Source organism: Salmo salar, chromosome 29, assembly GCF_965601325.2.
Source record: "Salmo salar chromosome 29, fSalSal1, whole genome shotgun sequence".
In the NCBI taxonomy this organism is placed as follows: Eukaryota; Metazoa; Chordata; class Actinopteri; order Salmoniformes; family Salmonidae; genus Salmo; species Salmo salar.
This window is the reverse complement of record NC_138319.1, coordinates 19915559-19932030: the sequence shown is the minus strand read 5'-3', so window position 1 is coordinate 19932030 and position 16472 is coordinate 19915559. Positions and strand designations below refer to the sequence as shown.

The window sequence follows — 16472 nt, the reverse complement described above, 5'->3', positions numbered from 1 at the left end:
TGGGGAAGAAAATCAGTGGTGTTAATCTCTCCTTTGTCCTCATGTTCCCTCCCACTCTTTCTTTCTACCTGAATCTCTGTTCCCTCCCTCTCCTTTCTCTCCTCCCACCCTCTTATAGCCTTGCAGTGTTACTGCCAGCGATGTCTCAACTCCACGTGCTCCACGGAAGGAGTTTGCTTCGTGTCCGTCAGGAAGTCTGGCAGCAGCATCACCGCCGAGAGCAGCATGTGTGTCCCAGAGAACGAGCTGATCCCACGTGACCGCCCCTTCATCTGTGCGCCCTCCACCAAGGACGACACTGGCATCTACCCCATGTGCTGCGCCACCGACTGGTGCAACAAGAACCCCGACCTCAGCGTCTTCCCAGGTCCGTCCCGTGTGTGTCTGTCTGTGGGTGTCTCATAAATGCACACAGTAAACGAAGAACCCAAGCCTTTGCATTTATAAGGGCTAGACTGTAGGCCTCAGGGTTATTTATACATGGACCGTTCTACTCTACTGTGGAGTACTATCTAGGGTCCTGAAATTCAAATCTGGACCGCAAAGTAGAGCTGGGCGATATGGCAAAAAAAATCCACATCGAGATAAGTTGCCCAAATTGTTGTGAAAACAATAACTAGAACATTAAGTTTCTAACGTTAATATGCACCATTGTTTTTATAATCCTTTTAAAGTTCTATTACTACTAGTTTGATGGTTGTTGCCATCAACTGTCCCGTAACGATCACCCATATTAGCAAACTATTTCATTTCAAACTTCACATTTCTCTAGTATTAACCTGTTGGGGCTACGGGGCAGTATTTGCACGGCCAGATAAAAGACGTACCCGATTTAATCTGGTTACTACTCCTGCCCAGAAAAAAGAATATGCATATAATTAGTAGATTTGGATAGAAAACACTCTAAAGTTTCTAAAACTGTTTGAATGGTGTCTGTGAGTATAACAGAACTCATATGGCAGGCCAAAACCTGAGAAGATTCCATACAGGAAGTGCCCTGTCTGACAATTTATTGTCCTTCTGTAGCCTCTCTATCAAAAATACAGCATCTGTGCTGTAACGTGACATTTTCTAAGGCTTCCATTGGCTCTCAGAAGGTGCCAGACAGTGTAATGAGATGTCTGCTGTCTCTGGGCTAAGTACAGCAGCTCTGTTTGTTACTGGCCTGCCTGGGGACAGTGACACTGGAGATGCGCGTTCATGTGAATTCTCCATTTTGTTCTTTCAGTCTTTGAAAGAATACAACGTCGCCCGGTTGGAATATTATCGTTATTTTACGAGAAAAATAGTATAAAAATTGATTTTAAACAGCGTTTGACATGCTTCGAAGTACGGTAATGGAATATTTTGAATTTTTTTGTCACGAAATGCGCTCGCGTGTCACCCTTCGGCTTGTGACCTGAACGCACGAACAAAACGGAGCTATTTCAATATAACTATGGATTATTTGGAACCAAAACAACATTTGTTGTTGAAGTAGAAGTCCTGGGAGTGCATTCTGACGAAGAACAGCAAAGGTAATCCAATTTTTCTTATAGTAAATCTGAGTTTGGTGAGGGCCAAACTTGGTGGGTGTCAAATTTGCTAGCCGTGATGGCCGGGCTATCTACTCAGAATATTGCAAAATGTGCTTTCGCCGAAAAGCTATTTTAAAATCTGACACCGCGATTGCATAAAGGAGTTCTGTATCTATAATTCTTAAAATAATTATGTATTTTGTGAACGTTAATCGTGAGTAATTTAGTAAATTCACCGGTAGTTTTCGGTGGGTATGCTAGTTGCTAGTTCTGAACATCACAAAATAGTCGTATGTTTGAAAAATTTAAATTATTGCATTTGAGGTTTTTGTATTTCGTGCCACGCTGTTCCACTGGCTGTTGAATAGAGTGGGACGGTGACGTGCCACCTAGCCCATAGAGGTTAACACCCCGGCAGTCCTACATTCTAAGCTAGATGCCCTTAATCTCACACAAATCGCCAAAGGAACCAACCAGGTACAACCCTAAATCTGTAAACATGGGCACCCTCATAGATATTATCCTGACCAACTTGCCCTCCAAATACACCTCTGCTGTTTTCAACCAGTGTCACTGGCTGTTGAATTGATGATCTTCATCAGATGACACTCCTAAGACATTATGTTATACAATACATGCATGTTTTGTTCAAGTTCATATTTATATAAAAAAAAACAGCTTTTTAAATTGGCGTGTGATGTTCAGAAAATGTATCCCCACCGAAAACTTCCGGTGAATTTACTAAGTTACTCATCATAAACGTTGACAAAATACATAACAATTATTTTAAGAATTATAGATATAGAACTCCTTTATGCAATCGCTATGTCAGATTTTAAAATAGCTTTTCGGCGAAAGCACATTTTGCAATATTCTGAGTACATAGCTCAGCCATCACGGCTAGCTATTTTGACACCCGCCAACTTCGGGGCACGCTAAACTTAGTACTAGAAAAATTGTATTACCTTTGCTGATCTTCGTCAGAATGCACTCCCAGGACTGCTACTTCCACAAGAAATGTTGTTTTTGTTCCAAATAATCCATAGTTATGTCCAATACTGTTTTGTTCGTGCGTTCAGGTCACTATCCAAAGGGTAACGCGTGAGCGCATTTCGTGACAAAAAAATGTCAAAATGTTCCATTACTGTACTTAGAAGCATGTCATGCTGTTTAAAATCAATTTTTCTGGTATTTTTCTCGTAAAATAGAGATAATAATCCAACCGGACAATAGTGTATTCATTCAAAGAGGAAAAGAAAAAACAGCGTGGTCTTGTGAACGCGCATATCCAATCTCTTAGTCACCAGGCAGACCACTGAGAAACTGGGCTACCATACTCTGCCCAGAGACAGGAGACGCCTCAATCCGCTTTCTGAAGGCTTTAGAGAGCCAATGGAAGCCTTAGAAAGTGCAACGTAACCCCAGAGATACTGTAGTTTCGGCTACAAATTTTCAGACAGGCCACTTCCTGCTTGGAATTTTCTCAGGTTTTTTCCTGCCATATGAGTTCTGTTATACTCAGACACCATTCAAACAGTTTTGGAAACTTTAGAGTGTTTTCTATCCAAATCTACTAATACTATGCATATTCTCGTTTCTGGGCAAGAGTAGTAACCAGTTTAAATCGGGTACGTTTTTTTATCTGGCCGTGAAAATACTGCCCCCTAGCCCAGACAGGTTAAGCATATCCCAGTTTAGGTCGACGAACTCTGAAGATAGATGAGGGGCAATCAATTCACACAGGGCACAGCTGTGAGCTTGAGGGGGGTCTGTATCAGGCGGCAACAGTGAGACTTCTTTCTGGAGAGATTACTTTTTAACATTAGACGCTCAAACTGTTGGGCATAGACCTGGAACGTATGACAGAACTTTGCAAGCTGTCTCTGCAGTAGATTGCAACTCCTCCCCCTTTGGCAGTTCTATCTTGATGGAAAATGTTGTAGTTGGGTATGGAAATCTCAGAATTGATGGCCTTCCTAAGCCAGGATTCAGACACGGCAAGGACATCAGGGTTGGCGTAGTGTGCTAAAGCAGTGAGTAAAACAAACTTAGGGATGAGGCTTCTAATGTTAACATGTATGAAACCATGGCTTTTTCAATTACAGAAGTCAACAAATTAGAGTACCTGGGGACACGCAGGGCCTGGGTTAACCTCCACATCACCCGAGGAACAGAGGAGTAGGATGAGGGTACGGCTAAAGGCTATCAAAACTGGTCGTCTAGTGCATTGGGGACAGCGAATAAAAGGAGCAGATTTCTGGGCGTGGTAGAATAGATTCAGGGCATAATGTGCAGACAGGGGTATGGTGGGGTGCGAAGAGTCGATGCAAGTAGTCCGGGTAGCCATTTTATCAATTGTTTAGCAGTCTTGTGGCTTGGGGGTAGAAGCTATTAAGGAGCCCTTTGAATCCAGACTTGGTGCTCCTGTACTGATTGCCATGCAGTAGCAGAGAGAACAGTCTATGACTTGGGTTGCTGGAGTCCTTGACAATTTTTAGAGCTTTCCTTTGACACCGCCTGTTAGAGGTCCTGGATGGCAGGAAGCTTGGCCCCAGTGATATACTGGGCCGTAAGCACTACCCTCTAGCGCCCTAATGGTTGGATGCAGAGCAGTTAACGTACCAGGCGGTGATGCAACCAGTCAGGATGCTATCAATGGTGCAGCGATATAACTTTTTGAGGATCTGGGGACTATACCAAAGCTTTTCAGTCTCCTGAGGGGGAATAGTCGATGTCGTGCCCTCTTCAAGAATGTCTTGCGGTGTTTGGACACCAAGGAACTTAAAGCGATCAATCCCCTCCACTACAGCCCTGTCGATGTGAATGGGGGCGTGCTCGGCACCTCCTTTTCCTATTGTCCACGATCATCTCCATTGTTTTGCTCACGTTGAGGGAGAGGTTGTTGTCCAGGCACCACACTGCCAGGTTGTTGACCACCTCCCTATAGGCGGTCTCATCGTTGTCGGTGATCAGGCCTACCACCGTTGTGGCAAACTTAACGATGGTGTTGGAGTCGTGCCTGGCCATGCAGTTGTGGGTGAACAGGGAGTACAGGAGGGGATTAACCTCTCTAGGGGAGGTGGGACGAAATCATCCCACACTATTCAACAGCCAGTGACAAATCAGAGCGCCAAATTTAAAACCACAAAATGTCATAATTCAAAGTTCTCAAACATAGGACTATTTTACACCATTTTATAGATACACTTCTCCTGAATCTAACCACGTTGTCCGATTTCCGAAAGGCTTTACAGCGAAAGCAAAACATTAGATTATGTTAGGAGAGTACATAGACACAAAAAAAACACACAGCCATTTCCAAGCAACTAGCATGCATCACAAATACCCAAAACACAGCTAAATGCAGCACTAACCTTGATCTTCATCAGATGACACTCCTAGGACATTATGTTATACAATACATGCATGTTTTGTTCAATCAAATTCATATTTATATCAAAAACCAGCTTTTTACATTAGCATGTGATGTTCAGAACTAGCATACCCATCGAACACTTCCGGTGAATTTACTAAATTACTCACGATAAACGTTGACAAAATACATAATTATTTTAAGAATTATAGATACAGAACTCCTTTATGCAATCGCTATGTCCGATTTTAAAATAGCTTTTCGGCGAAAGCACATTTTGCAATATTCTGAGTACATAGCCCGGCCATCACGGCTAGCTAATTTGACACCCAAGTTTGGGACAACCTAAATTCAGAATTACTATTAGAAAAATTGTATTACCTTTGCTGTTCTTCGTCAGAATGCACTCCCAGGACTTCTACTTCAACAACAAATGTTGTTTTGGTTCCAAATAATCCATAGTTATATTCAAATAGCTCCGTTTTGTTTGTGCGTTCAGGTCACTATCCGAAGGGTGAAGCGCGAGCGCATTTCGTGACAATAAATTTCAAAATATTCCATTACCGTACTTAGAAGCATGTCAAACGCTGTTTAACCTCTATGGGCTAGGTGGGACGCTTGCGTCCCACCTACGTAACAGCCACTTGCAGCCTGTGGCGCGATTTTCAAAACCTTAAAAATCCTATTACTTCAATTTCTCAAACATATGACTATTTTACAGCTATTTAAAGACAAGACTCTCGTTAATCTAACCACACTGTCCGATTTCAAAAAGGCTTTACAACGAAAGCAAAACATTAGATTATGTCAGCAGAGTACCAAGCCAGAAATAATCAGACACCCATTTTTCAAGCCAGCATATAATGTCACCAAAACCCAGAAGACAGCTAAATGCAGCACTCACCTTTTGATGATCTTCATCAGATGACAACCCTAGGACATTATGTTATACAATACATGCATGTTTTGTTCAATCAAGTTAATATTTATATCAAAAACCAGCTTTTTACATTAGCATGTGATGTTCAGAACTAGCATACCCCCCGCAAACTTCCGGGGAATTCGCTAACATTTTACTAAATTACTCACGATAAACGTTCACAAAAAGCATAACAATTATTTTAAGAATTATAGATACAGACCTCCTCTATGCACTCGATATGTCCGATTTTAAAATAGCTTTTTGGTGAAAGCACATTTTGCAATATTCTAAGTACATAGCCCAGGCATCACGGGCTCGCTATTTAGACACCCGGCAAGTTTAGCACTCACCATAATCATATTTACTATTATAAAAGTTTGATTACCTTTTGTTGTCTTCGTCAGAATGCACTCCCAGGTCTGCTACTTCAATAACAAATGTTGGTTTGGTCCAAAATAATCCATCGTTATATCCGAATACCGGCGTTTTGTTCGTGCGTTCCAGACACTATCCGAAATGGTAAAGAAGTGTCGCGCGCATGGCGCAATTCGTGACAATAAAATTCTAAATATTCCATTACCGTACTTCGAAGCATGTCAACCGCTGTTTAAAATCAATTTTTACGCCATTTTTCTCGTAGAAAAGCAATAATATTCCGACAGGGAATCTCCTTTTCGGCAAACAGAGGAAAAAATCACAAAGGCGGGGGCGGTCGGGTCACGCGCATAAGCCCAGAGTCCCTTGATCGGCCACTTGAGAAAGGCGATAATGTGTTTCAGCCTGGGGCTGGAATGACGACATTCTGTTTTTTTCCCGGGCTGTGAGCTCCTATGGAAGACGTGGGAAGTGTCACGTTAGAGCAGAGATCCTTAGTAAAAGATAGAGATGGAAAAGAAGTTCAAGAAATGGTCAGACAGGCCACTTCCTGTAAAGGAATCTCTCAGGTTTTGACCTGCCATTTGAGTTCTGTTATACTCAGACACCATTCAAACAGTTTGAGAAACTTTAGGGTGTTTTCTATCCATATGTAATAAGTATATGCATATTCTAGTTACTGGGTAGGAGTGGTAACCAGATTAAATCGGGTATGTTTTTTATCCAGCCGTGTCAATACTGCCCCCAAGGTAAACATATGTCGTTCTGCCCCTGAACAAGGCAGTTAACCCACTTTTCCTAGGCCGTCATTGTAAATAAGAATTTGTTCTTAACTGACTTGCCGAGTTAAAAGGTTAAATAACATATTAAGAAGCAAAGTGAAAACAGCATTGTTGTCATCAACATTGTTGCATGTGCTGCATTGACCATGCAGACTGAACCATGTGTCTTGCGGTTGAGGAACGTCAAATCTTCTCCTTGAGTGACGGAGGCGTGGCTAGGTCTGTGTGGAAGGTGGCACAGAGAGAAAGAGCAGAGAGATGACTCAAGTAGCGAAGTAAACTATAAAAATTGACATTACACATGGCGTATCACATTTAACAAACCAAACATTCAAATACTGGTATAGAAGGTAAAGTAAAAACCCAAACCAGTCCCTGCATCAATACCAGTATATCATTAAAATACGGTATACTGCCCAGCCTTATCTCTCACAAGTGTTCCTTTTATCCAAGTGGGAAAGGGCAATGTGGAGTACAATTGAGCTTGCTTCATCTGTTGGGATGGTATGCAAATTGGAGTGGGTCTAGGGTTTCCGAGACAATGGTGTTGATGTGAGCCATGACCAGCCTTTCAAAGCACTTCATGGCTACAGAAGTGAGTGCTATGGGGTGGTAGTCATTTAGGCAGGATACCTTGGTGTTCTTGGTCACAGGGACTATGGTGGTCTGCTTGAAACATGTATGTAGGGAGAGGTTGAAAATGTCAGTGATTACACTTACACTTCTCCTCTGGTTGCACATATATAACATGCTGGGAGTGCCGCTTCTGGAAGACCCTTTTCTTGCATGCTTATGGCCTTAAATAGCTCGTTGCCAGCATCGGATGGTGGTGGTAAATAGAGCACTACGAATAATATAGATAGTGGGGTCTACAGCTTATCATGAGGTACTCGTACATCGGCAAAACCTTGATTAACTTAATATTAGAGATCGTGCACCAGCTGTTATTGACAAATAGACACAGACCACCACCCCTCGGCTTACCGGTGGTAGCTGTTCTTTCGGGCCGATGCATGGAAAACTCAGCCAACTGTATATTACCCATGGCGTCGTTCAGCCACGACTCGGTGAAACATAAGATCTTACGGTTTTTAATGTCTCGTTGGTAGGATAGTCTAGAACGGAGCTCATCCAGTTTATTCTCTAGTGATTGCACGTTAGCCAGTAGGATGGATGGTAGATGGCACCCGAATCTGCGGTCTATGTATCACCCACTGTATTGCCCTCTGCTCTTCAAGTGAATGATGGGAATTTGGGCCTGGCCCTGAAGCAGCAGTAAATCCTTTGTTTTAAAAAAAGAAAAAAACATCTTTGTCCAGTTCAAGATGGATAATCGCTGTTCTGATATCCAGGAGCTTGTTTTGGTCATAAGAGACGGTAGCAGAAACATTATGTACAAAATAAGTTACAAAAAATGTGCAAAAACTCAAAATAGAGCAATTGGTTAGGAGCCCGTAAAATGGCAGGCATCCCCTCTGGCGCAATTATTTACAGTTTGCATCCATGGTTTAAATATTCCAGTCCACAAGGTGGCTGTAGCTTATTTGGCTTGTCCCTGTTGTCGCAAATGTAAGCTAACTAGCAAGCTGCGCTAATTTTGTTGCTAGATATTCTTTGGTCTCTGGGTAGAAAAATCTAGCTAGCTCAGCCAGCCTTTGGCTAGGCCTTCAGAAGCTGGACAGAAGGCCTCTGCCATTCAACTGTATAAAAGCAGATTTTTTGAGCGACAGGTTCATTCCACTATCACATTTTGACTTACAATGGGTGTGACTTTTTTTAAGTGACAAGACACCTCACTACTGAGAGCGCAAGAGCTAATGAATTCATATTACAGAATAGGAGGCTGATAAGCAGCTAATACAGGAGGCGGCAATACACCTAATAGGTTGTTGTCTTCCATAAAACTTTGAAGAAGAGAGCGCAAGAGAAAATAATCAGTAAGCGGTAGTTTTCCCACACTAATGCAAGTAACGGTAGCTAGCTTGTGTTGTAGTAGTGTGACAATGGCAACGGCGGCCGCAGCAGCTGCTATCAACTTCAAGGTGGATGTTGTTGCTAATTTGTTAGCATCAGCCTTTTCTAGATTAACTTTCAAACTTTGTTTACAAATGATATTTACAAACTACTGTGACAACACCTCACGGACAGGTTTGGTTTGCAGACCTGGTTTGCAGACCTTGTGAACAGCAGCCATAATACTTGTGGACATTCTCCCTTCACTAAAGGATAGTTTAACAAATGGATATCTTCTATAATTTTTATTACAGGTTAGTAATAAGGAAAATGATGCACACGCTTCAATGTGGCAGAAGTCTGTGTGTTGTGATTTTGGATGGTCAGATAGCTAGCAACAATGACTAAAAGCTGCCATGTGGGGAATCGTAGGTGGCTCGTTTCAGCTAACTTTATCTTGTTCTTGATAACATGTCTGGTTTTAACTGTTACATCTATGCTAATATGGTAAAAATTCAGTACCTAGCTAACCATCAACTGTAACGATGTATTTGAAAGACTCCTGGACAGTCTGTGGTGCAACGTGGCGTTGGTGGATGGAGCGAGACATGATGTGCTCAATTGGATTCAGGTCTGGGGAACGGGCGGGCCAGTCCATAGCATCAATGCCTTCCTCTTGCAGGAACTGCTGACACACTCCAGCCACATGAGGTCTTGCATTAGGAGGAACCCAGGGCCAACCGCACCAGCATATGGTCTCACAAGGGGTCTGAGGAACTCATCTCGGTACCTAATGGCAGTCAGGCTACCTCTGGCGAGCACATGGAGGGCTGTGCGGCCCCCCCCCCTAAAATGCCACCCCACACCATGACTTACCCACCGCCAAACCGGTCATGCTGAAGGATGTTGCAGGCAGCAGAACGTTCTCCACGGCGTCTCCAGACTCTGTCACGTCTGTCACGTGCTCAGTGTGAACCTGCTTTCATCTGTGAAGAGCACAGGGCGTCAGTGGTGAATTTGCCAATCTTGGTGTTCTCTGGCAAATGCCAAACGTCCTGCACGGTGTTGGGCTGTAAGCACAACCCCCACCTGTGGACGTCGGGCCCTCATACCACCCTCATGGAGTCTGTTTCTGACCGTTTGAGCAGACACATGCACATTTGTGGCCTGCTGGAGGTCATTTTGCAGGGCTCTGGCAGTGCTCCTCCTGCTCCTCCTTGCACAAAGGCGGAGGTAGCGGTCCTGCTGCTGGGTTGTTGCCCTCCTACGGCCTCCTCCACGTCTCCTGATGTACTGGCCTGTCTCCTGGTAGCGCCTCCATGCTCTGGACACAACGCAGACAGACACAGCAAACATTCTTGCCATAGCTCGCATTGATGTGCCATCCTGGATGAGCTGCACTACCTGAGCCACTTGTGTGGGTTGTAGACTCCGTCTCGTGCTACCACTAGAGTGAAAGCACCGCCAGCATTCAAAAGTGACCAAAACATCAGCCAGGAAGCATAGGAACTGAGAAGTGGTCTGTGGTCTCCACCTGCAGAACCACTCCTTTATTGGGGGTGTCTTGCTAATTGCCTATAATTTCCACCTGTTGTCTATTCCATTTGCACAACAGCATGTGAAATTTATTGTCAATCAGTGTTGCTTCCTAAGTGGACAGTTTGATTTCACAGAAGTGTGATTGACTTGGAGTTACATTGTGTTGTTTAAGTGTTCCCTTTATTTTTTTGAGCAGTATATAAGACTTGTATTTTGCATCTTTATTGTTTTAGTTAGAACCATTCTAATGAAAAGGGGGTGGATTACATCAGGGGAAGTGCCCTCTTTTTCCACTTCTTTTTACTCCCCCATGTGGAGGTTTGTGCTCTCTGATTGGCTCAAAGTCAAGTTCTTTGCCACTGACAAACATTGCGAAGTAGAAACGGCAGGGTCATTGGTACACGTTCGGTACACAGCAGGGACGTCTCTTGCTCTAGCAAGAGAAAGCACAGGAAGCTGTTCCAAGTACCTATCGACAGTCGTCAGATTTCTCGGTCTGTCTGTACAATTGAATGAATCACCCAATCTCTGAACGTCATCACACACACCACACACACACACAATCCTCAGTCCTAATTATGTTGTTACCTTGCCAATCCTAAATAGCCTTACCCATCAGTTATAAAACACATCATTACGACTGCCCTCTGTGCACAGAAATCATAGAATTAGGACAGAAATAACTCTGAGATTGCCATGTAGGTAGAGGAGAGGACTTTAACAACCCAAAACCCTGTGTTTAAAGGATTGACCTAGGTTAACCTATACCCGTCTTGCTACACTAAGCATTTAATTCTGGCATAGCTTTCTGTATAGGAATTAAAACATTTATATGCAACAGATGGTTGCCCACGCAGTCCAGTGGCCCTGTTTTTGGCAAAAGGTCGATTTTTCTACAAACTTCAACAATTCTCTGTTGCCGTACAAAGTAAGCCCACCTCTGCCCTTTTAAGTGTTGGCCGAAAGCCTTGGACCAGAGAACGCACTGCTCCAGGACTTTAATGCACAACTTCAGCGCACCCCACACTTGACCCTTTTCGTTTGATTATTTTCCTAGCTTTCCCTGTGATGTTTACAAAATTAGCCGCTCATAGTGTGTCATTGCAGGATCACTTTCTGCCCCTTTTTATTTATTTATTTTTTGCTGGTTTTCTAACTATTAGAGAGGAGATTGAGTGGCCAACACAGTAGGAGCTTTTCAGATACACTCTTGTGGTCAAAACAACATTTTACTGTGGCCTTCAGGTCAGAACAGCTTCTCTTCCATCACTATTGATACAACTAGAGCCTTGAGCCCCAGTGATTCATCCTATAGGCATGTGACTATACTGTACGTACTGTGTCGACGTATGAAAGCGTATTAACCAGTGACTTGGTGAAGACATTGGTGACACGGGCATATGACGAGCCATGCTATTCCTTCGGTCATCGCTTTCATATATTTGATGCCTTTCGAAGACAAGGACCAAAGAGCCAAGACTGTAATGGTCAGACGTTTTTGAAAAGGTTGTTGGGGAACACTGGTGTGTGGGTATTCTGTTTTTAATGTATTTATAGGATTATCCATATGTATAATCCAGCACTTGGATGTACACCCATTATTTTACCCAACATGAGGCTCACTTCATGTCAACCAAAAGGCCCATTCGCCCACTCTATCCTGGACCCCTTTTCACACACAGCTGGTTTGAAATTGTCTTAGGTCCAATTCAGACGTTTTTAACAATTTAAGTACCATACTGTTATTATTTTGCAATTAAAGTGGTTAAGAATAAACAAATTAGTGATGCACAGAACATTTTTGGCCGATACCGATATCCGCTGTGTACTACTCCCTTCACAGAAAGAGGAGTGGGAGGCCCCGGTGCACAACTAAGCAAGAGAACAAGTACATTAGTGTCTAGTTTGAGAAACAGACACCTCACAAGTCCTCAACTGGCAGCTTCATTAAATAGTACTCGCAAAACACCAGTCTCAACGTCAACAGGGAAGAGGCGACTCCGGGATTTTGGCCTTCTAGGTAGAGTTGTAGAGTCTGTCCGGTGTCTGTTAATTTGCCCATCTTAAGCTTTTCTTTTTATTGGCCAGTCTGAGATATGGCTTTTTCTTTGCAACTCTGCCTAGAAGGCCAGCATCCTGAAGTCTCCTCTTCACTGTTGAGACTGGTGTTTTGCGGGTACTATTTAATGAAGCTGCCAGTTGAGGAGTTGTGAGGCGTCTTTCTCAAGCTAGACACACAAATGTAGTTGTCCTCATGCTCAGTTGTGCATCAGGGCCTCCCATTCCTCTTTCTATTCTGGTTAGAGCCAGTATGCGCTGTTCTGTGAAGGGAGTAGTACACAGCGTTGTACCAGATCTTCAGTTTCTTGGCAATTTCACGCATGGAATAGCCTTCATTTCTCAGAACAAGAATAGACTGTGTTTCAGAAGAAAATTCTTTGTTTCTAGCCATTTTGAGCCTGTAATCGAACCCACAAACTCTGATGCTCCATATACTCAACTAGTCTAAAGAAGGCCAGTTTTATTGCTTCTTTAATCAGGACAACAGTTTTCAGCTGTAATAACATAATTGCAAAAGGGTTTTCAAATGATCAATTAGCCTTTTAAAATGATCTTGGATTAGCTAAGACAATGTGTCATTGGAACACAGGAGTGATGCTTGCTGATAATGGGCCTCTGTACGCTTAGGTAGATATTCCATTAAAAATAAGCCGTTTCCAGCTACAATAGTCATTTACAACATTAACAATGTCTGCACTGTATTTCTGATCAATCTGATGTTATTCTAATGGGCAAAAAAATTAGCTTTTTCAAAAACAAGGACATTTCTAAGCAACCCCAAACGTGTGTGTGAAACACAAAAATCACGTTTTTTACTGTACTGGACCTTTTTTAAATAGTTACTCATTTAGATGGAACAATTGTAAAGAATGTTGATAGTTACCAAAGTGAATTAACAAACTCCTATTTATTGTGAACAAAATTCTCATTATTAAAAAAACAGTGAATTTATGTGCCCGTGGACATCTTTTCCTCTACGTCCAACCAGAGATGGGCCTAAAACCAAACCCAACACAGTCAAAAGAAAAGCACCTGTATCTAGCTCCTCTTTTAACCCCTTCTCTTCCTTCCTCCCCGTAGTGCCGACTGTGAAGCCGGTGCCCCTGGGGCCTGTGGCGCTGGCGGCAGTCATCGCGGGGCCTGTGTGCGTGCTGTGCTTCGTGCTGATGCTGGTCTTCTACATCTGCCACAGCCGTGCAGGCGTCCACCACCGCGTGCCCAACGAGGAGGACCCCTCCATGAATCACCCCTTCCTCAACGTGGGCTCCACCCTCCAAGACCTCATCTACGACATGACCACCTCTGGCTCCGGCTCTGGTGGGTTAGGTAGCCATGGGGTGAGGGTGTGTGTGTGTGACTGTGTTGGGGGGGTCTCTGCTCATGCAGAACCGCTCATGTTTCGTTATATTATTTAATAGATTTTTTTTCTGTATTTGTTTTGTTTTTAGTATTAATAGATCCTTTTGGTGTGTACCTTATCTGCTCCGACGTGGCTACTCGCGTTGCTTCTTTGTTTGACTGTGTGTGTGCAATTGAATGAGCGTGCGACTGTTCAGGGCGCGAGCTTACCAGCATGCGTCTAGGTGTGAGTGTGTGCCTGTGTGAATAACTTGAGTGTGTGTGTAGTTACAGAACAGTGCATAGAGATACACTCCGCTGTGAGACGATGGGGGAGATCGAGCCAGGGAGAAGTGACTCCCGCCCTCATTGAGGGTGTAGTGAAGGCAGCGGTTATCTTATCGGTCCATCTCTAGCTCAGATGGGCTCAGCCTTAGCTGTGGTGTAATGGAAGCGGTGCGGCCCGTGGCTCTATTGACTGGGCGGCGCTAACACAGAGCGGCTGTGAAGCTGCTCTAAACCCCAGACGCCAGCCAGGAGACGTGGTGAGAGAACTGGCACGCGGAAACCTTGTCGTCTTGTTCCGACCAGCAGTTAACAGCTCACTATCAGGACTGGCAGAGAAATCCACACCTCTAGGATAGCCGGATTTGATTCAGAATCAACTTCTTGGGACTTTTTGCACGAAATGTGAATAGATTTATGGTTTGTAGGATTTTCCAGTGTAGGACAGTTGATTTGTACTTTCTGCAAGATATCAAAACTGGAGGACCAGCTAAGTCCACAGTCTAACTGAATTTGACAAACCTGTCAGTGTCTCCTTTTTTCCGGCTTTTAGAGTGGATTTTTCATTTTCACTATGGGATCTTAAATTACCCAGCTTAATGTTTTGCTCTTTGTCAAAGCAGGTGGATAAATCCACAGTCTGCCTGAATTAAGTACACACTGACAAAAAGGATGAGGAGCACGGCACAGACGAAAGAGTTTCAAAAATACGATTTAGGGGCCTACTATAGTCATGGAAAAACCAAGGCACTCAGTCCACTCATGTAGACTAAAATATTATTTTCCAGGATGTCACGGCACACGTCTAGTGAACATCAGACCCTGCTAGGATCATAGTGACCCCATCTGTCTCCTCCCTGCTCTCCTCATACAGCTAGCTAGCCCACCACAATCTACGCTCCATTTGGCTTCTAACGGCCCTGACCTCCGCGGCCTCTACAGCCTGGCTATTTCTGCTGCTGCTAGTACCTGCGGCTTTCAACTTCTCAACCCCTCCCTGCAGGCCCCACAGTAAATAGCTGACTGTCCAGCTGGTGAAATTAAAGAGAGCGATGTATATATTTACCCAGGAGCACAACTCTGGCCTGTTTGTGACGGTTTCAGTTTCAATATGTTTAAGGTTTTAAAAAATATATATTTAAAAAATTGCTGAATATTGTCCAAAAAGCCGCAGCACAGACAATTAGCCAATCACTTTTTACACTGAGGTTAGTTCCAGGTCCTTTTCATGACGTCATCCTTTGGATTGCTTTCTTCTTAAGCAGCGGTTGTTACTATGTACATTGCTAGCGAGTGACCAGTCCCGTCTTGTAGCGCATTTCTAAACCATCTTCTTCCTCCCAGGTCTGCCCCTGCTGGTTCAGAGGACCATAGCCCGGACCATCATACTCCAGGAGAGCATCGGGAAGGGCCGCTTCGGCGAGGTGTGGCGGGGGAAGTGGCGAGACGAGGAGGTGGCGGTCAAGATCTTCTCGTCCCGTGAGGAGCGCTCGTGGTTCCGCGAGGCCGAGATCTACCAGACAGTCATGCTGCGTCACGAGAACATCCTGGGCTTCATCGCTGCCGACAACAAAGGTACAACCAATCACAGCTCACCTCTAAAGAGCAGAACCACTTTTGTAGGGGCGCATTTTTATTGTTTTTACTTGCCGGACCTTAAGATTCGTAATGCCCCTCTATTAGGGTTTAGCATAAGGTAGACCGTGCTGGTGTGGGCTTGTAATGGTTTGATAATCATGAGAAGGGTCACTCCAGCATATTTGGATGCAGTCTAGTGCAGAAACATGGCTAGAGAGCCAGGGGTAGGTGTGTGTGTGTGTGTGTGTGTTCTAGAGTTGGGGTGGTGGTTGTGCTCAGTCCAGCTGCTCTGAGCGCTCTCTGGCCATCTGGAGGTAACATCACATTGCTCTGAGGAGAACCAACTCACTGTGTTCATTAACCTCTGTCTCTCTCTCTCCCGCTGTCTTTCTCGCTCTCTCTCCCTCTCTTTCTGTCTTTCTCTCTCTTTCTCTCTCGCTCTCCTTCCTCCATTACTCATCTTACTCTACTTTATCTCTCTGTACCTGTATCTCTCTACCCTCCCTCTTTCTGTTCCCCCCTTCTCTTTCTAGATAATGGGACATGGACCCAGCTGTGGCTGGTATCAGACTACCATGAGCATGGCTCTTTGTTTGACTACCTGAACCGCTACACCGTCACCGTGGAGGGCATGATCAAACTTTCCCTGTCCACTGCCAGCGGCCTGGCCCACCTCCACATGGAGATCGTTGGCACGCAAGGTGAGTGACAGCCGTATTGACCAATCACAGTCAATCAGTGACTGGTGA

General features: G+C 44.1%; 1 protein-coding gene across 3 annotated transcripts in view; it reads left to right on the top strand.

Annotated features, from left to right (window-relative positions):
- LOC106590284 (TGF-beta receptor type-1) overlaps positions 1–16472 on the top strand; it is a 64900-nt gene that overhangs the window by 29855 nt on the left and 18573 nt on the right. For 2 of the 3 annotated variants that reach the window (XM_014181129.3, XM_014181127.3), the window contains exons 2-5: positions 119–367; positions 13603–13848; positions 15490–15720; positions 16257–16424. In XM_014181129.3, coding sequence (XP_014036604.1) covers positions 119–367; positions 13603–13848; positions 15490–15720; positions 16257–16424 — 894 coding nt within the window. The remainder of the gene's footprint in view (positions 1–118; positions 368–13602; positions 13849–15489; positions 15721–16256; positions 16425–16472) is intronic. The other variant, XM_014181128.3, reaches the window with a different exon arrangement.